At 44.7% G+C, this 23,643-nt stretch overlaps 1 protein-coding gene across 1 annotated transcript in view; it reads left to right on the forward strand.

Moving 5' to 3' along the window:
- marveld2b (MARVEL domain containing 2b) overlaps nucleotides 1-7,452 on the forward strand; it is a 29,978-nt gene extending 22,526 nt beyond the window's left edge. Inside the window, exons 4-5 of the mRNA XM_070875605.1 lie at nucleotides 4,724-4,774; nucleotides 5,916-7,452. Of these exons, the coding sequence (XP_070731706.1) occupies nucleotides 4,724-4,774; nucleotides 5,916-6,032 (168 nt within the window). The 3' untranslated portion in view covers nucleotides 6,033-7,452. The remainder of the gene's footprint in view (nucleotides 1-4,723; nucleotides 4,775-5,915) is intronic.
- The last annotated feature ends 16,191 nt before the right edge of the window (nucleotides 7,453-23,643 follow it).

Raw genomic sequence — 23,643 nt, forward strand, 5'->3', positions numbered from 1 at the left:
GAGAGAGAGACGGGGTGGGTGGGGGGGGCAGGAGAGAGAGAGAGAGAGAGAGACGGGGTGGGGGAAGAGAGAGAGGAGAGAGAGAGAGAGAGACAGACTGGGTGAGGGAGGAGAGAGAGAGAGAGAGAGAGAGAGAGACTGGGTGGGGAGGTGAGAGAGAGAGACGGGGTGGGGGAGGGAAAGAGAAAGAGAGAGAGAGAGAGAGAGACGGGTGAGAAGAGAGACCGGGAGGGAGAGAGAGAGAGAGAGAGAGAGGAGACTGGGTGGGGGAAGAGAGAGAGAGAGAGAGAGACGGGATGGGGAGGAGAGAGAGAGACGGGATGGGGAGGCGAGAGAGAGAGAGACGGGATGGGGGAGGAGAGAGAGAGAGAGAGAGAGAGAGACGGGATGGGGGAGAGAGAGAGAGAGAGAGAGAGAGAGAGAGAGAGAGAGAGAGAGACGGGATGGGGAGGAGAGAGAGAGAGAGAGAGAGAGTGAGAGAGAGAGAGAGACGGGATGGGGGAGGAGAGTGAGAGAGAGACGGGATGGGGGAGGAGAGAGAGAGAGAGAGAGAGAGACGGGATGGGGGAGGAGAGAGAGAGAGAGAGAGACGGGATGGGGGAGGAGAGAGAGAAAGACGGGATGGGGGAGGAGAGAGAGAGAGACGGGATGGGGGAGGAGAGAGAGAGAGATGGGATGGGGGAGGAGAGAGAGAGACGGGATGGGGGAGGAGAGAGAGAGAGAGAGAGAGACGGGATGGGGGAGGAGAGAGAGAGAGAGAGACGGGATGGGGGAGGAGAGAGAGAGAGACGGGATGGGGGAGGAGAGAGAGAGAGACGGGATGGGGGAGGAGAGAGAGAGAGACGGGATGGGGGAGGAGAGAGAGAGAGAGAGAGAGAGAGACGGGATGGGGAGGAGAGAGAGAGAGAGAGAGAGAGAGAGAGAGAGACGGGATGGGGGAGGAGAGAGAGAGAGAGAGAGAGAGAGAGAGAGAGAGACGGGATGGGGGAGGAGAGAGAGAGAGGCGGGGTGTGAGGAGGCGGAGGAGAAGTAATGGGGTGGGGGGGGACCGGAGGCTAGACTAACTTGAGTGAGACTAGTGAGTGAGAAATAGACTAAAGGAGTAAATGAGGCTTTAATAGACCATTTATATTATTGTCTAACACTGGAAAATACTACAATCCATTTTAAAAAGACATCAAACTGTGGAGAACTATAAAGATCTGTGTAATATCAAACAAATCTGTCAGATCTGGTGTCCATACCGCCCACTTAAGATCCAGTAAGACCTGCTTTTTCAGGATGGTATTAAGGTCAGGTGGTAAATGGATCTTAATGATGAAACTTTCATTTTGGGCGGTAATATATGGGCGGACAGTATCGAATACCGCCCGGCGGTAATGACTGGAATTTACCGCTGGGCGGTAAATGGGTGATTTGAGAGGAAACTAGCCCTAAAACTGTAATGTAATTGCATATGTATCCAGCAGAGGGAATGCTGTCATAAAATTGACAAGCTCCTGGCTGGGTATGTAAAGGATCAATAAATAATAAAATAAATGGACAGATTTTGTAAAAGGAGATTTTTATTTTCATTATTCAAACATAGACACAGTGTTTCAATACTTCACTGTGTGCAGTAACTCTCGAGAGCTGAAATCTTTGATTAAACTTCTATTTCATCAATGCACATGTTAACATCCTTTTTAGTGATGACTTATAATACAAAACAATTTATTTCAGAAATGAGAACTCTTTTTTGCTTCTCTGATGGTTCAGTGTATAAATGCACTGCCCTGTTTGGTACTGAACCACACCACTTGCCTCTCCCTTATCTCTGCTGAGTTACTTGATTCTCGTCATGGTAGTCGTGGGATGTTGTAATTGGCCTCAGTGTCCCGAGGCTCGGGAGGAGGTGGAGGGAGAATGAACTGTGGTTCTGTAGCACCTTCCTATCTGACTTCCTGAAAAGTGCATGTGTGGCTGTCGGGTGAGGATAGAATTGGATTTGGCTTCACTTCTCAATTAATTGGCCTGCTAATTTTCATTGGCTAGGCTCACTCATGGAGACTGCACATGGGCAAGATAGCAAGGACCTGCTGGCACCCAGTGCATTCAGGAAAGATGGGAACGGGATAATTAAACATTTTATGCAACTAATTAAATGATAATATCATGTTTTTCTTTATTGCACAAATGTAAGAATCCTGTGTAATGAAAATAGTTTGGCTTATTCAATTGCAATAATCTAGCAGCCCTCGTGAAGGACGTATGTGAACTTAATTACAAAAACTGGTTCTCTGTGCCACCTTTAGCTTAGATTTGGCAAGATTGTTTTTCTTGCAGTATTTACAGTATTTATGTACCAACTTGCCCAACTGGCTTAAAAGAAAATCAGATTGAAACTGAAAAGTGCCTTGAGGCTTACAAACCTTTATATTAGCCAATTGTGGCAAAACCTTCCCCGTGACACAAACTGGTGTTTGTCATTCCCACGTGTTCTGGGGTAAGGGAAACTACACATTGTAAATAGTGCATAAAGATACTTGTATTTTAAAATACAAGAATAGTTACCCAGATAAAGACCTATCTTTGGGTGTGTTTTTATAATGTTTGAGGACCCTCAGTTTTTTTCCTCTTGCCAATATTCTCCCATTTCTCTCTTGAAGTTGTTAAAGAAAAGAAAGACTTGCATTTAAATAACGCCTTTCTCACAAATCTTTTTTTTAGTGATGTTGATTGAGGGTAGGATATTTTGGTTAGGACATCAATGAGAACTCCCCTGCTCCTCTTCAAAATAGTGCGGTGTTCTTTTACGTCAAGTTCTGCCCTCTTGAACATCCCTGATTATAACTGCTCAACCATTGGTGGTCGTGCCTTCAGCTGCCTGGGCCCTAAGCTCTGGAACTCCCTCCCTAAACTTCTCCACCTCTCTACCCATCTTTCCTCCTTTTAAGATGCTCCTTAAAACCTACCTCTTTGACCAAGCTTTTGTTCATCTGCCATAATTTCTTCTTGCATGGCTCGGTGTCAAATTTATCTGTTTTGTCTTATAACACTGCTGTGAAGCGCCTTGGGTTATTTTACTATGTTAAAGGTGCTATATAAATAAAAGTTGTTGTCCATTCAGGCTGTCTCATTTGAAAGTGCAACACCCCCTCAGCACTGCACTGGAGTGTCAGCCTTGATTTTTATGCTCAAGTCTCTAGAATGGGACTTGAACCCATAACCTTCAGACTCCGAGGCAAGGGTGCTACCTACCAGCTTGTGCCACCACTGACAACTTGATTGGATACAATTCCACAGTTGCCAGGAACTCTCCAGTTCCTTACCCAAGAGGCCATTATACATATACAGGCTGTGTCAGCAAGCTATTCAACTGTAAAAGTCTGTGTAGGGTTGCAACTCCTAGTATGTTTTTCCATGCTTTCTAACTTTGGGTGCTAAGGTTAATTATATTACCACCGACCACCACTTTGGCTAAGATCTCACACTTTAGCACGTACCTAGAATTGAACTTGGGATGATCTTGGTTTGTATGGCCCAGCTGCTAACCCATCAAAAGAGCCTGAAAGCTTTATTTTAAAAGAAAGTAAGAGTTGCCTCCCAACTCCCATTCCCCAAGTGAATGGTTACCTATAGAGAGGAGGTTGCAAAGGAATATAGCCTGTTAAATGATTGGGCAAGAATGTGGCAGATAATGTGGGGAAGTGTTAAATTGTCCATTTTGGTGGGAAGAATGGAAAAGCAGAATTAATTGTAGTAAATATTAGTACTCAGAGGAATTTGGGGGTTCCTGTACACGAATCACAAAGTTGACATGCAGATACAGCAAGCAATTTGGAAGGCAAATGGTATGTTAGCCTTTATTGCAATGGAGTTGGAGCATAAGAGTAAGGAATTCTTGCTGTAATTATATAACTACACCTGGATTACTGTGTACAGTTTTGGTCTCCTTACCTAAGGAAGGATATACTTGCCTTAGAGGGAGTGCAACAAAGGTTCACTAGATTGACTCCTGGGATGAAAGGTTTGTCCTATGAGGGTGGATTGAGTCAAATGGGCTTATGTTCTCTAAAATTTAGAAGAATGAGAGGTGATCTCATTGAAACATATAAAATTCTTGGAGGGTTTGACCGGGTTGGTGCTGAGAGCTTGTTTCCCCTGGCTGGAAAATCTAGAACTAGGAGTCATAGTCTCAGGATAAAGCGTTATCAAATTAGGACTGAGATGAGAAATGTCTTCACTCAGATAGTTGTGATGCTTTGGAATTCTCTACCCCAGAGAGCTTTGGATGCTCAGTCGTTGAGTATATTCAAGACTGGGATCGCTAGATTTAGGGTATTGAGGGAATCAAGAGATATGGGGATAGGGTGAGAAAGTGGAGTTGGTGTCGAAATTCAGCCATGACATTGAATGGTGTAGTCTGCTGCTGTTTAAGTTCTTTTGATTTAGCCACTAGGGGAGGAGAGCTCCTTGGAGTGACTTACCTTTACCCCTCTATCCCTATGGAGAAGCACCGCTTGCATCCACTTGGGTCCAAGATCGGGAAACTTTCACAAGGATTTATGCATTGTGTTTTAATATATTTTTATGGGGGAAAAAATGGTGTATTTGAGGGAGGAAGATAACCTATACAAGTTCCAAAATAAAGAAAATGCTTGAGCAACATATTGATATGTTTAATATTCAGACAACCAGACATCCTGGATTAAGATCTAATTATGTGTTTTCTAACTGTTAGGAATATGACAGGATCACAAAAGTTTTCCATGAATATCAGAAGAAAAAAAATGTGAGTATTAAATAGTAATAACATTTTTAGAAGAAACACCTCTGTTATGAAGTTAATGAATTGGATTAAAAATTGATGTGGTCTTAATGAGAAATGTGCATCAATGATGGTGGTGGATGGAAGACCTTCATTTTGTAGTTGGAATGTTGTGTCCTGGATGACATTCCCAAGTGTTGACTTGATTTTAATTTGAGCAAAGCAGATGCACAGTTGGAAAATCAACAGGTTTCTGTTAATTGCACACCAAGGAATTTCTGTGGGAACTAGGTAAATAAAGACATTATCATGTTGCAGGTTCATTGATGGCCATCATTGGTGAATCTCCAAAGGCAATACATTTTTTGAATCATTTGGACTGTGTCTTAAGGTTTTTTGAGTTTGAAGGCCTGTGTGTCTATCATGAGCTCCATCCCCACCTGATTCATTTAACCTGCTTGAGCAGTGTTAAAAACTTTCACATTAAATGGTATAGAATCTTCGCTTCCTGCACACGCAGAGTTCCTAGTTGAGGTAGAGATCGCGCCTTGTAAAAGATAGGTGAAACACCAGCTAATAGAAGCAGTCAGTGTGGTCTCCTGTACTATCTTTCTACCACCCAAGGGGGTCGGAGGGGAATTTGCTAGATATTTTATCGGCCATGCATTTTTATTTATTTTTTTGCCTCAGATTAGATGGCTGCAGGTGGATAAGGGGTGTGTGATCAATCTGCTTCAGGCATCAATACCACATGGACTAGGCTTAATGGACCATCAATTTCATATGTTCATAGTTTCAAGCTTGTGGAAGGTGGAAAACGAGACTGGTAATCAAGAGAACTCTGTATTACTCTGGTAATGGTCAGTGCCTAACAATGGAGTTGAGAGCAGAAGAAAGATGCTCCAATGGAAAATGGGTATATCCCAAGCTTAGCACTTGTGTAAAAATAACCTTTCCATCTTTCTCCTTTGTTGAAATGGGTCACAATAATATACCTGTTGAGAAAGATTCAAGAAAAGTAGGAATTTGTAACTTGCTGTAAAATGAGCTTTGATGCACATTTGGTAACTTTGAAATTTTTTTAATGATTAAGATTTCCAAAAATTATTATAACAAGACATCAAACTGAATGATGTAATGTTTAATTGTGCTTTTATTTATGCAGGACCCCACATTCTTGGAGAAAAAAGAACGTTGTGAATATTTGAAAAACAAACTCTCGCATATCAAACAGAGAATTCAAGAATATGACAAAGTCATGAACTGGAATGATAACTTTTAGAGGACTTGCAAGCTTTGTTTGATCTTCATAACCTATGTATCCTGACTACTATTTGACGAAACTAAATTTATTTTGTGTTGTTAATTACAAAAGTCCACCCTTCTGGTTATTGAACCTATTTTGAGGACAGAAATGAGGCCAAGGGAAACTCTGAAGCAAAATGCATTTAGATTACACAGCTCCTAGCTTAATAAAATTTGCATTAGCCTCCATGTGTATATAGATCAGTGTTCCAAATAGTAAATGTGCATGTGTATAACTTTTTGATATTTATAATGGGTACTAAGAGATTTTTATACAAACCCCTTTGCATACAGGAATAAAGTTACTAAAACTTTTCTTTACTATGTATGATACCTTCTATTCACAGCATGCTCAGTCACTGAGTCCTGTACTGAATTTGTTGAGTTCTTAGAAATTTGAGTTGGGTTGGTTAAGATGATTGTATTAAATTCTGCAACCAAAGCTGGTTGGTAAAAGGGTACTTGTAAATCTATGTAATTGGGTGCATAACTAACAATTGGAAGAACAGAAATGAGCTTTGTGCAGATCTCCACCCTCTCTCGAATCCTTCCCAAAACTTGTCATTTAGGATGCATCAAAATGTAGCTTATTGTCTAGGAGGATGAAACAGAAGATGCTATGTTTTACTAATAATTCAATTCCAAACAGGGTACCGTTAGTCTGCTTTGTACTCTGATCTGACATTACTAATTATAAGCTTTAAACATTCAAGCCATAGAGGTGTTTGAGAAGAATGGGATATTTTAGCCTTGGACTGCTTGGACTTTGGTATGACCTTGTAGGTATCCAGGATATTGAAGGGCATAAATGAGGTTAATCCAGAATACTACAAAGTATACCAGGATACCAGAATGAAACTGCTGAAGGGAAAGTTGAGTACAGATGTGAGGAAGCCCTTAAAGCAAAGACTCACTAACACCTGGAATAGACTTCTGAGTAGACTAGTGAAACTGAACATTTTGGACTTGAAGAGTCAGTTAGATTGCATGATGGAGATGGGATGGCCTCCCACATTTGTATCCATCTTGTGTACTATTTTTTAAAATGGTTTCTATACTTCCAAAGCAATCCAGTTTTCAACTCCTCAAAGTACATTGACAGGTACTTGTGTTTTTATGATTGAGAAAACTTATTTGTGTAAGTTTTGAAACTTTGTTCAAATAATTCACATTAACTTGAGCCAAGCAATTGCAATTTGTACATTTTTATTTTTTGATAGGGGTTGGTAGAAGTTAACGGGATCTTTGTACTATTTTAGTGATGCTTTGTTTATTTGTCTACCTGCAAACTGTTAATGTTTTTTTTCCTTTTGCCTTGTTCGAAAAGCTGCACCTCAGACTTTTTCAGTGCCTTTTCAATGACAAAACATGCTTTCTAATACATTGAAAAAACTAGTAGTAACCATTTTAAGCATTTCATGCCAAACTAACTATATTTAGTTTGGCTTGAGAAAGCATACATTTACACTACTAACTTTAAAAATGTGTTGAATATTACTGTAACATTAAATTTATAACTGCAGGTTTTTTAACTAATTGTTTTCATGTGCAACATTGTAAATAAACTTTACAGAAAATATGTTCTGTTTGTCTTCTGAATAACTAGCTATATAAATCTATTGTTTCTATTTATTTATTTTGTGTAAACCTATTTGTCACAGTGTATGCTATGGGGTGCAAGTGAAAAATTAACTTTGCGAAGTTCTGGTTTGCACCAGAACCAAATAGGACTATTTCAACAACGTGTATTTATATAGTGTGTTTAACGTAGTGAAAGGTCCCAAGGTGCTCGCAGGAGTATTATGCAATTAAAAATTTGACACCGAGCTGCATAAGTAGAAATTAGTGCAGGTGACCAAAAGCTTGGTTAAAGAGGTATGTTTTAAGGAGCGTCTTGAAGGAGGAGAGGTTTAGGTAGGGAGTTCCAGAGCTTGGGGCCTAGGCAACAGAAGGCATGGCCACCAATGGTTGAGCGATTGCAATCCGAGATGCTCAGGAAGGGCAGAATTAGAGGAACACATGCTCTCAGTGGGGTTGTGGGTCTGGAGGAGATTACAGAAATAGGGAGGGGTGAGACCATGGAGGAATTTGAAAATAAAATGAGCATTTCTAAATCAAGGTATTGCTTAACCGGAAGCCAGTCTAGGTCAGTGAGCACAGGGGTGATGGTGAGCAGGACTTGGTGCGAGTTAGGACACGGGCAACTGAGTTTTGGATCACCTCTAGTTTACGTAGGGTAGAATGTGGGAGACCGGCTAGGAGTGCATTGGAATAATCAAGTTTAGCGGTAACAAGGCATGGATGAGGGCTTCAGCAGCGGATGAGCTGAGGCAAGGGCGGAGACGGGCAACGTTACGGAGGTGGAAATAGGCATCTTCGTTATGCTACGGATATGTGGTCGGAAGCTCATTTCAGGGTCAAATATGACACCAAGGTTGCAAACTGGTTCAGCCTCAGGCAGGAGTTGGGGAGAGGGGTGCAGTCAGTGGCTAGGGAATGGAATTTGTGGCGGGGACCAAAAACAATGGCTTCGGTCTTCCCAATATTCAATTGAGAAAATTTCTGCTCTTCCAGAACTGATGTCGGACAAGCAGTCTGACAATTTAGAGACCGTGGAGGGGTCGAGAGAAGTAGTGAGGTAGAGCTGGGTGTCATCAGCGTACATATTTCAGTGGAATAATATTTATATAATCTGCTATAGTCCAGACTGACAAACGTGAGGAATTACAAGTTAATGTTCATTTTATTTTCCTAATTTTATATTGCATGTAGTGTTCAGTAAATCTGGGAACCATGTGCAAATGAAGGATGATAGCACTAAATGTCTTCGAATACTGAAGATCTGCAAGAAAATAAAATAACTTGATTAGTTAGGCTGGGGCCTCTTCTGTCTAGAAAAGAGAAGGCTAAAGGATGACCTGATAAAGGTCTTTAAAATTTTGAAGAGTTGGATAGGATCGATGTAGAAAAGATGTTTCCACTTATACGGGAGTCTAAAACTAGGGGTCATAAATAGAAGATAGTCACTAATAAGTTCATCAGAGAATTCAGGAGAAACTTCTTTACCCAGAGGGTTAGAATGTGGAACTTGCTATCATGTGGAATAGTTGAGGTGAATAGCATTTAAGGGGAAGCGAGATAAGTACATGAGGGAGAAAGGAATAGAAGGACATGGTTATGGATGGGGTTAGACGAAGGTTGAGAGGAGCCTCGAGTAGAGCATCAACACCAGCATATAACAGTTGGGCCGAATGGCCTGTTTCTGTGCTGTAAATTCTATGTAGTAGTTGCAACTTGGAAACTGGTCATTTGGCTCAACCAGTATGTGTAACCATTTGCCTTCCACGCGAGCAATGGTTCTCATCACATTTACCCGCCCTGTTCCCTTTCATTCCTTTTCCTTTATCCACTCACTGACCCTGAAAGTGGATCCAGTCTCAACTGTGTGTAAAGGGGTTTCTCAGTCTCTGTTCTAAATTTCTCTCTAATCTTGTTTGCAGACACCTCAACTACTGAACCATGGTTTGTACCTACTCAGTCCCATCTGTTCATGATTTTCTTCATAACACGTGGTGTCCTCTCTGAGTGTTGTAATGTAGGGAACCAAGCAGCCAATTTGCATACAGTAATGTCCCTCAAATAGCAATGAGATAAATTACCAATTAAGAAGTTTTTGTGATGATTGGTTCTATATCGACAATATTTTCCCATCCTCTGGCACATATCCACAGGTGATAGGCTATGAAATATTATTTCCTGAGCCTTGGCAAATTCCTCCCTCCCCTTTCTCTGGATCCTAGGATGTATCCAGTCAGGCTCTGGTTCTTTGCCTTTATCCTAAATTATCTAAAAGTTTCCTTTTACACCACTATCGCTCATCTCACTCATTTCAGGATTCACTTCCTCTCTGATATATTTCTCGCTGGTAATGACCGATGCAAAGGACTTATTAAATACCTTTGCCATTTTTTGATTATCTACAAATTAACAGTCCCCTCTTCACAATGATCCGACCTCACTTTTAACCATTGTCTTTTTACTAATAGAATTACACAATGTACAGCATAGAAACAGGCCATTTGGCCCAACTGGTCTATATCTGTGTTTGTTTGACACGAGCCTCACGATATACTTGTAAAATACTTTACTGTTCTTTTGGAACTGTGCCAACTGAGGTTCTATGGAGGATTCTTGTAAAGTCCAGCTCTTATTTTTATACCCTTTCTTATTGCAATAATATGACTATTGTCTCATCAGCTGTATCCTCTTTGTTTCCCATACTTTACATGAATTTTAATACATGTGTCTGAGCAGATGATCTTTCTGAAGACAATTCAGTCTTTGTATACCCTATCATTGGGTACCAACACTGTATCATCCAGCACATTCTTATTTGGTCTTTGGGGGGTGGGGTTCTGTTCCCACAGCTACAATGTGCTCAGTAAATATATCATTGGCAGCACTATGCTCGAATGCTGTGCTGCCCTAATTAAGCTTTTCCAATCCAATCCATTACATTCCATTAACGTTCTTATCCAACACTAGAAATCACAGATAGTTGTTAGGAGGGCTCACTGGATAGTGATCTTGATGGGGAAATCTAGTTGAAATTTTCCCTTCACTCATCTGGGGATACTAAGCTCAAATGCTGTACCTGAGATCAACTAACCAAGTTCACTCAAAGAATCAAGCTTGAGACCTTGATGTATATGGTATTCAGCCTATTTTAGTTCCTTCAACTAGAATGACCCTATAGTCGCTTTTGGTTGTAGGTTACATACATAAGAAATAGAAGCAGGAGTACGCCATTTTTCCCCTCGAACCTGCTCCGTCATTCAATAAGATCACGGTTGATCTGATGCTGGCCCCAACACTTCCCCACCCGCCCCCCATAACCCTTGACTCCCTTATCTTTCTAAAATCTGTTTATCTCCACCTTAAATATATTCAATGATCCAGTCTCCACAGCTCTGAGGTAATGAATTCCAGAGAATAAATTCCTCCATAATTCTTAAATGGTTCGAAGCTCTCTTCATTCAGCGAAACACCACCAGAAGCTGAGTGTTGCTCTTCAACCCTCACCAACGGATCTTGACTCAAACTGGAACTTGGATACTGCGTCGGCAGTACAGAACCAGGAGCGAGACGTACAGGAAGAAGCTGCAAACAAGACAACGGGCAATCGGGGTGAGCATATTGCCTGCACCTACACATCCGCAAGACCACTTAGCTGTGTGAGGGGTGATAGTAAGTCCCAACCAAACCCAAGGGGTTTAGTGCTGGGAGGAGTCCTATGTTAGTTTATTTTACGGGAGGGTTCTTTTATTAGGCCGTGGTAACTTAGCACGGCAGGGCTTATTGGACAAGCCAGGGTTGTACTGTTTAGGGCCCAAATTTCCCACGGAGTTGCTCTGTTTTTTTTTGGAGCAACTTGATTTTTCTGGAGTATCTTTTTACTTGCAATTCTGGCCATTTAATTTGTGCCAGTGTAAGTGAGTTAGTTAGGTTTTTTTTTTAGTTTCTTTTTTTTTCCCAAAAGGGGGCATTCCCAGCCACTTACGCCTGTTTTAGCCATTTAAGTGAGTTTGGCCAGCAAATAGTTGCTCCAAACTCACTTAGGCCAGCGTATGTTGCCATTTCTGTCCGCACAGAAAAACCTTACCTAGAGTTAAGGAATCGGCACAAGTAACTGCATTTAAAGCACCACCAAGCACCAAACAAAGCACAAAAAGTAACAAGCATTCAATAAAAAAGAAATAACTGAAGTAAATAATTAAATTAACAAATAAAGAAGTGAAGTAAATCCTACTTTCAACTAAACTCGGCAACGGCTGGCCGTGCGTGAGTTCCTTTGGCCTGGGATAGGTGTGGGAGAAAGCGGCATCTGAACAGGGGGGGAGGGAGGGAGAAGGCTCAATATGGCAAGCTGAGGGAGGGGGAGGGGGGCTGGGGGTGGTGAACACGGCATCTTAACGGGGTGGTGGGGGAGAGATCCACAGCGGGCCCGCCCCGGCTAGTGCGGGAGTCCCTTTGGCCAGGGCTAGGTGCGGGAGGGAGGCTAGGCTGATGGTATCTTAATAGAGGGAGGGAGAAGGCTCAATGCGACAGGCTGGGGTGGGGGGGGGGCTGGGGGTGGTGGGGGGTGAACGCGGCATCTGAAGGGGGGGAAGGAGGGAGAAGGCTGAACTCAGCAGGCTGGGGGAGGGGGGCTGGGGGTGGTGGGTGGTGATGAGGAGGGAGAGAGAAGTCACATGACTGAAGGGAGAAGGGGGAGAGAACAAAAGACCTTTGGGTGTCTTACCTTGTTTGGAGAGGGAGAAGAGCTGTGCTGTCATTTTTCACCTTCTTTAACCATTGAAAGTTTAACTTTTACTTTAACGATGGGTGCACCAATATCAATGCCACGGACAAGGCTTTCCCTTTAAAAATGGCCGATTGCCAATGTTAATAAGCCATTGCGCATGCGCGACTGCTCCAATGCGCTTGCGCAACGCTGCCAGCACTCAAAGAGATGCTGGACCCTAGCCTCGCCCCTTTCCAGCTCTGTTTACCCAGCACGGCCCTAGCTCCGCCACCCCCCCACCCCCCAATTCTGCTTCACGCTACGGCTGAAGAAGACCCGAGGATCGGCCAGAATTGTAAGTGAACTTTTCAGTGCACTTTTTCTTCCAGAAAGTCGGCGCAGAAACTTGAGCCCTATGAGTGGTGTTGTTAATCTTATTAAACACAATATGTTGAGCCCGAAAAACGTGTCCGAGTCTGATCTGTCCTTATAATCCCTATCGTCCAGAACTTGTAGCAAGAGATACATTTTCGGGTCGCCCGAGAAAACCACCTACAGTGCCCTATGAATTGAAACCCATTTCTCCCACACCAATCTTTGAGCCACGTGTTCATCTGTCTTATCTTATTTACCCTATGCAAAATTACTCGTGGCTCAGATAGTAATCCAGAGATTATTACCTTTGTGGTGCTGCTTTTTAATTTAGCCCCTAGCTGTTCCTATTCCCTCAGCAGAACCTCGTTCTTTGTCCTATCTATGGCATTGGTACTTATTTGGACCACCACAACTGGATCTTTCCCCTCCCATTCCAGTTCCTCTCCAGCCCAGAAGAGATGTCCTTAACCCTGGCACCGGGCAGGCAACATAGTCTTCGGGACTCACACTCTCGGCTGCAGAGAATAGTATCTAACCCCCTAATTATACTGCACTATACAGCATTTCAAGTGCACATCCAAGTACTTTTTAAATATGGTGAGGGTTTCTGCCTCTGCCACCCTTGTCACTGAGGAAGCATTTGTATTAAAATGTGTCGAATGATTAGTTCTTTTCAGTTTTCAGGTGAGGAGTTGGGATCCACCCTTGTACAAGGAGGCTTTGTTTAGCACAACCGGTTCCGCAAAAGTATCGAACGATAAAGTGGTTTTATGGTAAGTACTGGAAATCTAAAGCAAATCAGAAAATCTTGGACATACACAACAGGCTCCTCAACAACGGAAAAGATAGGTTTATATTTTGGGTAGCGAACCTTTGTCACAACTGCCACAGGCTTCAGTAGAAAAAGGACATTTATTTTAAAAAAAGAGTTGTGAACAAGTATGAAGGAAGGCATTTGCGATCTCGATGTACTCCCTCACCGCGACAATCAGCTGTGCCATGTCCTCCGACAACCTAGCAATAGACTGGAGGAGCTCTCAAATCAAGTCGATGCTCATCCTGGACAGTCCCACCATGTCCAGGCTAGCATCTGCCTGTCGCGCAGCATTCCACTTTGGCGGATTCACCACGGGGGTCCGTGTGCGCTGTTGCAGTCCGCTTGGTCCCGCTTCCTCGGACCGGAATCCAAGAAAGTTGGATTCCGACGAGGAACCAGTGGCCGAGGTAGAAACGACTCTTGAAATCCTGCCACCCCTCCCTCCTCTTGCAACACCAGCATTACAACGCTTTGAGGAGTGTTCTCCTGCAGCTCCTCCAGCACCATCTCCTCTGTCTCCTCCACCACCATCTCTTAATTTCTCCTCCCCTGCAATGACACCTCTCTGGGAGGGGCAGGTGGCTCCACCTATGCAACTGTAAAAACATAACATTAATGGTTGGCGACAGGGGAGGGGAGGGGTCAGAGGTAACATCAGAGCAATTCCACCATTTGCGGCAGTGGTTTGGTCCCCGCATCGCAGGCATGACGGAGGACACTGCCTCAGCGATCTCTCACCATAACCGCTGATACACGAACGGTGACGGTTTACCACCCAACGGGCCTCCACTTCACCCAGGAATGACTCCTGGGCTTCCTCCGAGAAGCTCCCTAGCTCCCTCTCCACTTCCATGGTTTGATTCGTCATTGTATTGATGTTTATTATATATATAATTTCAATGTAAATAATTATTTATTTATTATTATTAAGATTTATTATTATAATGATTATTAGTTATATTATGAATTATATTCTTTTATAATATGATATAAATGTCAAGATGGTAAATTCTCCTCAAAAAACCTGAAAAATCCTCACAGCTCCTCTCTCACTAACATGCATTAACCTCTGCAGCTTTAAAATGTTGAGTGCTGTCTTTCTCTTCTCTGCGCATGTGCGGGGTCACCTTTGACCCCGAAATCGCGGGAGAATGGCTCGCATGCACAGAGAAGCTTTTCCAGCTGCTTTGGACAGAGGTTCTGCTTTCCTTTCTACAGGTAAGTTTTTGTCCCGCTTTGGCCGCCCGCTGCACTCTGCTCCCGCACTGCTTCACTGCCGCCGACATCGGTGACCCGAAAACCTCGGGAGCACGCTCCAGCGGTGTTCCGGCGGTTAAAAAGATGCAATCGCCAGAAAACCGCTAACGATCGGGCGGGGGCGATCCTGATGCAAATTCCAACCCTTTATAAAATGCTGGATTTTAAAGTGATATATATTTTATAATAAAGACAGAACGTGCTGGACATACTCAACAGGTCAGGTGCATCTGTGGCGAGAGAAACAGAGTTAACGTTTTAGGTCGATGACCTTTCATCAGAGCTGGAAACTGCTAGAGACCCTAAAGCTTTTAAGTAAATACAGAGGCAGATAAAGAGATGCTGTTCCTCAAGCTTCCAGAAGCTCCGGGTCATCTTGTGGACTGAATGGAGGTGTTCTTCAAAGCGGTCACCTAAACTGCCTTTGGTCTTCTCAATGTAGAGGGGACTGCATCATGAACAGCAAATACAATATATTAAATTGAAAGAAGTACAAGTAAATCGCTGTTTCACTTGGAAGGAGTATTTGGGGCCCTGGACAGTAGGAAGGGAGGAGGTGGAAGGGCATCTCTTGCGCTTGCATGGGTAGGTCCATGGGAAGTGGAGTCGATATTGGGAGTGATTGAGGAGTGGACTAGTGTGTCGCTGAGGGAGTGATACTTTCGGAATGTTGAAAGAGGAGGGGAAGATGTGTTTGGTGGTGGCATCGTGCTGGAGGTGGAAGAAATGGCAGGGGATGATCCGTTGAGTGTGAAGGCCGGTGGGGCAGGGTGAGGACAAGGGAAACCCTTAAATCCAAGGAAGAGCCATATAAATTGGCCAGAAAAAGCAACAAACCTGAGGACTGGGAGAAATTTATAATTCAGCAGAGGAGGACAAAGGGTTTAATTAGGTGGGGGAAAATAGAGCATGAGAGTAAGCTTGCAGGGAACATAAAAACTGACTGCAAAAGCTTCTATAGATATATGTGAAGAGAAAACGATTAGTGAAGACAAATGTAGGTCCCTTGCAGTCAGAATCAGGTGACTTTATAATGGGGAACAAAGAAATGGCAGACCAATTGAACAAATACTTTGGTTCTGTCTTCACTAAGGCAGTGAAGAAAATAACCTTCCTAAAATACTAGTGGACCGAGGTTCGAGGGTGAAGGAGGAACTGAAGGAAGGATTAGTCAGGAAATTGTGTTAGGGAAATTAATGGGATTGAAGGCCAATAAATCCCCCAGGCTTGATAGTCTGAATTCTAGAGTACTTAAGGAAGTGGCCCTAGAAATAGTGGATGCATTGGTGGTCATTTTCCAACATTCGATCGACTCTGGATCAGTTCCTATGGATTGGAAGGTAGCTAATGTAACCCCACTTTTTAAAAAAGGAGGGAGAGAGAAAACAGGGAATTATAGACCAGTTAGCCTGACATCAGTAGTGGGGAAAATGTTGGAATCAATTATTAAAGACGTAATAGCAGTGCATTTGGAAAGCAGTGACAGGATCGGTCCAAGTCAGCATGGATTTATGAAAGGGAAATCATGCTTGACAAATCTTCGAGAATTTTTTGAGGATATAACTAGTAGAGTGGACAAGGGAGAACCAGTGGATGTGGTGTATTTGGACTTTCAAAAGGCTTTTGACAAAATCCCACTCAAGAGCTTAGTGTGCAAAATTAAAGCGCATGGTATTGGGGTAATGTATTGACGTGGATGGAGGACTGGTTGGCAGACAGGAAGCAAAGAGTAGGAATAAACAGATCCTTTTCAGAATGGCAGGCAGTGACTAGTGGGGTACCGCAAGGTTCAGTGCTGGGCCCCCAGCTATTTACAATATATATTAATTATTTGGATGAAGGAATTAAATGTAATATCTCCAAGTTTGCAGATGACACTAAGCTGGGTGGCAGTGTGAACTGTGAGGAGGATGCTAAGAGGCTGCAGGGTGACTTGGACAGGTTAGGTGAGTGGGCAAACGCGTGGCAGATGCAGTATAATGTAGATAAATGTGAGGTTATCCAATTTGGTGGCAAAAACAGGGAGGCAGAATATTATCTGAATGGTGAAACATTAGGAAAAGGGGAGGTGCAACGAGACCTGGGTGTCATGGTACATCAGTCATTGAAAGTTGGCATGCAGGTACAGCAGGCGGTGAAGAAGGCAAATGGCATGTTGGCCTTCATAGCGAGAGAATTTGAGTATAGGAGCAGGAAGGTCTTACTGCAGTTGTAGAGGGCTTTGGTGAGACTACACCTTGAATACTGTGTACAGTTTTGGTCTCCTAATTTGAGGAAGAACATTCTTGCTATTGAGGGAGTGCAGCGAAGGTTCACCAGACTGATTCCTGGGATGGCAGGACTGACACATGAAGAAAGACTGGATCGACTAGGCTTATATTCCCTGGAATTTAGAAGAATGAGAGGGGATCTCATAGAAACATATAAAATTCTGACGGGATTGGACAGGTTAGATGCAGGAAGCATGTTCCTGATGTTGGGGAAGTCCAGAAGCAGGGGTCACAGTCTAAGGATAAGGGGTAAGCCATTTAGGACCGAGATGAGGAGAAACTTCTTCCCTCAGAGAATTGTGAACCTGTGGTATTCTCTACCACAGAAAGTTGTTGAGGCCAGTTCGTTAGATATATTCAAAAGGGAGTTAGATGTGGCCCTTATGGCTAAAAGGATCAAAGTGTATGGGGAGAAAGCAGGAATGGCGTACTGAAGTTGCATGATCAGCCATGATCATATTGAATGGTGGTCCGGGCTCGAAGGGCCGAATGGCCTACTCCTACACCTATTTTCTATTGGGATAGACTATTGATAAACATTCACTTTAAGCCCACTGAGTCCCACAGCTACCTGGACTACACTTCCTCACACCCCGCCTCCTGCAAGGACTCCATTCCATTCTCCCAGTTTCTCCGTCTCCGTCGCATCTGTTCTGACGGTGCCACCTTCCACACTAGTGCCTCTGACATGTCTTCCTTTTTCCTCAACCATAGTTAACATGGCCCTCCACGGTGTCTGTTCTATTTCCCGCATTTCTGCTCCTTCCCCTCCCTCTCAGAACCACGACAGGGTTCCCCTTGTTTTCACCTTTCACCCCACCAGCCTCCACGTTCAATGGATCATCCTCCGCCATTTCTGTCACCTCCAGTGTGATCCCACCACCAATCACATCTCCCCTCCCCTCCTCTCTCAGCATTCCGAAGGAACCGCTCCCTCCGTGACACCCTGGTCCATTCCACAGTCACCCCCAGCACTCCCTCCAATTCCCGCGGCACCTTCCCGTGCAAGTGCAGGAGATGCAACATCTGCCCTTTTACCTCCTCCCTTCCCACTGTCCAGGGTCCCAAACATTCCTTCCAGGTGAAAGAGTGAGGATAACAGAGAGGACAATAACCCAGGGCATCGAGTTAAAGTAATTGGTAGAAGGATTAGAGGAGAGTTGAGGAGAAATGTTTTCACCCAGAAGGCGGTGGGAGTCTGGAACTCACTGCCTCAAAGGGTGGTATGGGCAGAAATCCTCATAGCATTTAAAAAGTACTTGGATATGCACTTGAAGTGCTGTAACATAGAATCATTGAAATGTATAGCAAGGAAGAAGGCCATTTCGGCCCATCGTGTCTGCACTTGCCAACAAAGAGCTATCCATCCTAATCCCGCTTTCCAGCTCTTGGTCCATAGCCCTGTAGGTTACAGCACATCAGGTGTGTCATGTATCCAGACATGTTTACTGCTTGTACTATTACATATGATGTGCCACCAGAGGGCACTACTATGGGAAACTTGTACATCAGCTGTATGGTCACTAAGGTGTGCAGGCCACCATGTGTGATCATCACTCTGGAGTTATATTAAATGGACTAAGGTCACTACAGTTCAAGTGTAATCCATTGCCTCGTGGAGTCATTATCAGAGCATCCAAAGACATTATAATTGGCGATGAGATTACGGACTCTCACGCAAAAATGGCTAACCTTGGTACGTTGCAGCAGTTCGCCGATGGTGATGATTGGGACGCCTTTGCGGAGAGGTTGGACCATTTCTTCACAGCAAACGACCTGGCAGGCGATAATCTGGCCACGCTGGATGATAAGCGCAGAGCTATCCTGCTAACCAGTTGTGGGCCCACTGTCTATGGCCTCGTCAGGGACTTGCTGGCACCAGCAAAAACAACGACGAAGACGTACGAGGAGCTTGTAACGCTGATTCAAGAAAAGCTCAAGCCCAAAGAGAGCATCCTCACAGCCAGACACCGGTTTTATACCCACCGACAGCTCGAAGGCCAGGAAATCGCAAAATATCAGGAGGCTGGCGGCACCGTGTGATTTCGGCAAACACCTCACCGAAGCGCTGCGGGATATCTTTGTCATCGGAATCGGCCATGAGGGCTTTCCTCGCAGACTACTATCTGCGGATACCACAGTCACACTGCAGAAGGCCATCACCATGAGCCAGGCATTCATGACCTTGACCTGCGGCTCTAGGCGGATGACTCATCCTCAGGACTCAAACCCGGCAAGTACAGTACACAGAATGGCGCCTTTTAGAGGCTGGACTGTAGAACGTGAATCTCCTTGGGAGAGCGAACTGGCCCCCGAGTCCCTTAACTCAGGATAGAAGTCGAGATAACCGGTGTTCCAGTCTTCATGGAAGTGGACACGGGGGCGAGCCAGTCAGTAATGAATCAAGAAGCCTTTGAGAGGCTATGGGACAATCAAGCTGAACGACCCAAGTGGATTGTTGCAGGTGATGGACCAACGCTACTCGGAAGAAGGTGGATAGAGAATATCCATTGGAGCTGGGAAGATTTCATCCCTCCTGCAATCGATGTCCCCTGTGCTCAGAGGCAAAACAAACCCCCACCTGAGGTTGGATCCGGCACCAGAGAGCAGACCAGCACAGCACCCGAGGCACAGACCGCTCAGCACGACTGCATGGAGATGATCCAGCTGAGACGACCCGAACGCACTTTCCAGGCTTCAGTGGCAGGACTCCGGAGGAAGAGAATCGGACCCAGAGGCGACTTCCCAGCCTCGGTGGCAGAACCCGGGGAGAAGAGGATCACGGCAGTCGACATCATGGATGGAAGAAAGATGGTGCCCAAGCCACGAGGTGAGGCGCTGAAGAAAAAGATGGTGGCGGCCAGATCACGAGGTGCAGCGCTGATGGAGCAACACGTGGTACCAACCGAAGAAGAGGATTGGGGTAAAGATAGCAAGGCTCTCTTAAAGGAGGCCAGCAACCCACCACATCAATGTAATAGCAACTGTGAGTTAAATGTAAAGCTTGTAATTGATGATCAGAGTTTTATACATGTAATAAGCAAAGAAAAGTCATGCGATTGCGATCGGAGCTACAGTTTATCCACAATAAGTAATGAAACATTGTGTGATGTAGGATCTCAACTGCATTCAGTTAATGTAGCGGGCAAACACCCATCGGGAGCACACAGGTCCAGCAAGCTACCCAATGTTGTAGCCTGCGTCCCTGGGACCAGAGTGATGCACCATGGAATGTGGTCACAAGCAGCTAATATAGACAAGCTGCAGAGCAAGCGATCTCAGGAGGGCAATGACACAGGTATCGATACCCTGCCCCTGATCGGCTCCACCTCTCAGGCACCCGATGGCACCAACCGCCACGAGCCTGAAAGAGCAAATCACGCTAAGGTGCAGCCCCCAGACCCTATCGCCACCAAGGCTACATTCAGGAATGAAGGGTCACCCGCAACGGTTCTCCCAAATGGGACCAGGATCAGCCAGGATCCCAAACCAAACAACGCCCAGGCAAGCGAGTCAGCAGTTCCCTATGCACTGCTAGACGACTGCTCCTCAGGGAGCAGCAGTGACCCAGGGCGCAAGGAAAGGACAGGGAGGTCACAGGAATCTGTGAACCTGCCCGACATTAGGAGCAACGGCAAAGACCCCGAGAGCAGGCAACTTGAGCCAACTGGGTTCCCACTGCCAGCACTGGGCACCGCACGGCCACCAGACTGCAGGGACACCATCCAGCAGTTCTAGAACTAGTTTGTCCTCACGCACTGGTGCTGACACCTGTATCGATTCCTAGTATGCATCAAGAATGTACCTCACCAGTAAAATGTATTTGCCTCACAACTGTACCACAAATGTAATGATGTAAATGCACATTTTTTTTCTGGACTTGAATGTATATGAATGTAATGAGCCACCGGCATAATCTATATGTGGGGGGGAGAGAATGGCATGGTCATGGACTCACAAACAGAAACCACCAGCACCTCTACTGCCAACGAAACACCACCTACTCACCTAAGATGGAAACGATCCTCCAAGAGTCAACCAGATAGCGCTAAGCCCAGAGCACAGTCAATACATGAAGTCGATTTGCACCAAGAAATTGGGGGAGAGTGATGTCATGTATCCAGACATGTTTACTGCTTGTACTATTACATATGATGTGCCACCAGAGGGCACTACTATGGGAAACTTGTACACCAGCTGTATGGTCACTAAGATGTGCCACCAGAGGGTACTGCAGTGGGAGACTTGTAGGTTACCTGTACAGGTGTGCCAGGCCTAGTATAAAAGGCAGGCCACCATGTGTGATCCTCACTCTGGAGTTATATTAAATGGAATAAGGTCACTACAGTTCAAGTGCAAAACATTGCCTCGTGGAGTCATTATCAGAGCATCCAAAGGCATAACAAGGTGCACATGCCAATACTTTTTAAATTTGAGGGTTTCTGCCTCTACCACCCTTTCAGGCAGTGAGTTCTAGACCCCCACCACCCTCTGGGTGAAGTGATTTCCCCTCAAATCCCCTCTAAACCTCCTCCCAATTACTTTAAATGTATGCCCTGATTCTTGATCCCTCTGCAAAGGGAAATAGTTCTGTCCTATCCACTCTATCTAGACCCCTCATAATTTAAGGTCTCCCCTCAGCCTCCTCTGTTCCAAAGAAAACAAACCCAGCCTATCCAATCTTTCCTCAGAACTAAAATTCTCCAGTTAACATCCTCGTAAATCTCCTTTGTACTCTCTCTAGTGCAATCACATCTTTCCTGTAATGTGGTGAACAGATCTGCACGCAGTACTCTAGCTGTGGTCTAACTAGTGTTTTATACAGTTCAAGCATAACTCCTCTGCTCTTGTATTCTATGCCTCGGCTAACAAAGGCAAATATTCCATATGCCTTCTTAACCACCTTATCTACCTGGCCTGCTACCTTCAGGTATCTCTGGACATGCACTCCAAGGTCCCTTTGTTCCTCTGCACTTCTCAGTGTCCTAACATTTAATGTGTACTCCCTTGCCTTGTTTGCCCTCCCCAAATGCATTACCTCACTCTTCTCCAGATTGAATTCCATTTGCCACTGTTCTGCCCATCTGAACAGTTCATTGATATCTTCCTGCAGTCTACAGCTTTCTTCTTCATTATCAACCACATGGCCAATTTTAGTATCATCTGCAAACTTCTTCATCATACCCTCTACATTCAAATCTAAATCATATACCACAAAAGGCAAGGGACCTAGTACGGAGGCCTGGGGAACTCCACTGGAAACAGGTTTCCAGTCACAAAAACACCCATCAGCCAGTAACCTACAAGAGTACGGACCAAGAGCTGGGATAGCTCTTTTTAGACCTGCACAGAGATGGTGGGCTGAATGGCCTCCTTCTGTTCTGTAAATTTCTATGATTATATGAGCTACTTTCTTTTTATTTTCGAATCAGCATTTATCCAGTTTTTGGTTGTTTTGGTTGAGGGAAGAGATGATCAGGACACGAGAACTCCACCTTAACATAGAAACAGAGAAATCTACAGCGCAAAAGGAGGCCATTTCAGCCCATCGTGTACGCACCGACCGACAAAGAGCCACACGGCCCTCGGTCAGCAGCCCTGAAGGTTGCACATAAACCTATGAACAATGAACAATGGCGGAAAGGTAAAGAGCACCCAGCCCAACCAGTCCGCCCCACACAACTGCAACACCCCTTACACTGAAACATTCTACACTCCACCCCAACCGGAGCCATGTGGTCTCCTGGGAGAGGCAAAAACCAGATAAAAACCCAGGCCAATTGTCGAAAAAAATCTGGGAAATCCCTCTCCGACCCATCCAGGTGATCGAAACTAGTCCAGGAGATCACCTTGGCCGTATTCAATTTCTTGCAGTACTTACCATCATATCTGCGCCAGCCAACAAGAGGTTATCTAGTCTAATCCCAATTACCAGCCCTAGGTCTGTAACCCTGTAGGTTGCGGCACTTTAAGTGCCCATCCAAGCGCCTTTTAAATGTGGTGAGGGTTTCTGCATCCACCATCTTTCCAGGCAATGAGTTCCAGGCCCCCACAACCCTCTGCGTGAAGAAGCTACCCTTCAAACCACCTTAAAACTATGCCCCCTTGTAATTGACCCCTCCACCAATGGAAATAGGCCCTTGCTATCCACTATATCCAGGCCCCTCAAAATTTTGTGCACCTCAATGAGGTCTCCTCTCAACCTCCTCTGTTCCAATGAGAACAAACCCAGCCTATCCAATCTGTCCTCATAGCTAAGATTCTCCATTCCAGGCAGCATCCTAGTAAATCTCCTCTGCAACCTCTCTAGTGCAATCAGGTCCTTCCTATAATACGGCAACCAGAACTACACGCAATGCTCCAGCTGTGGCCTAACCAGAGTATTATACAATTTAAGCATAACCTCCCTGCTCTTGTATTCTATGCCTCGGCCAATAAAGGCAAGCAATCCGTATGTTTTCTTAACCACCTTATCCACCTGGCCTGCTACTTTCAGGGATCTGTGGACAAGCACTCCAAGGTCCCTTTGTTCATCGATTAAATGGCCTATGGCTGAATGTGTATACCCTTTCCTTATTAGCTCTCC

The sequence above is a fragment of the Pristiophorus japonicus genome, chromosome 1 (assembly GCF_044704955.1).
Source record: "Pristiophorus japonicus isolate sPriJap1 chromosome 1, sPriJap1.hap1, whole genome shotgun sequence".
NCBI classification, from domain to species: domain Eukaryota; kingdom Metazoa; phylum Chordata; class Chondrichthyes; family Pristiophoridae; genus Pristiophorus; species Pristiophorus japonicus.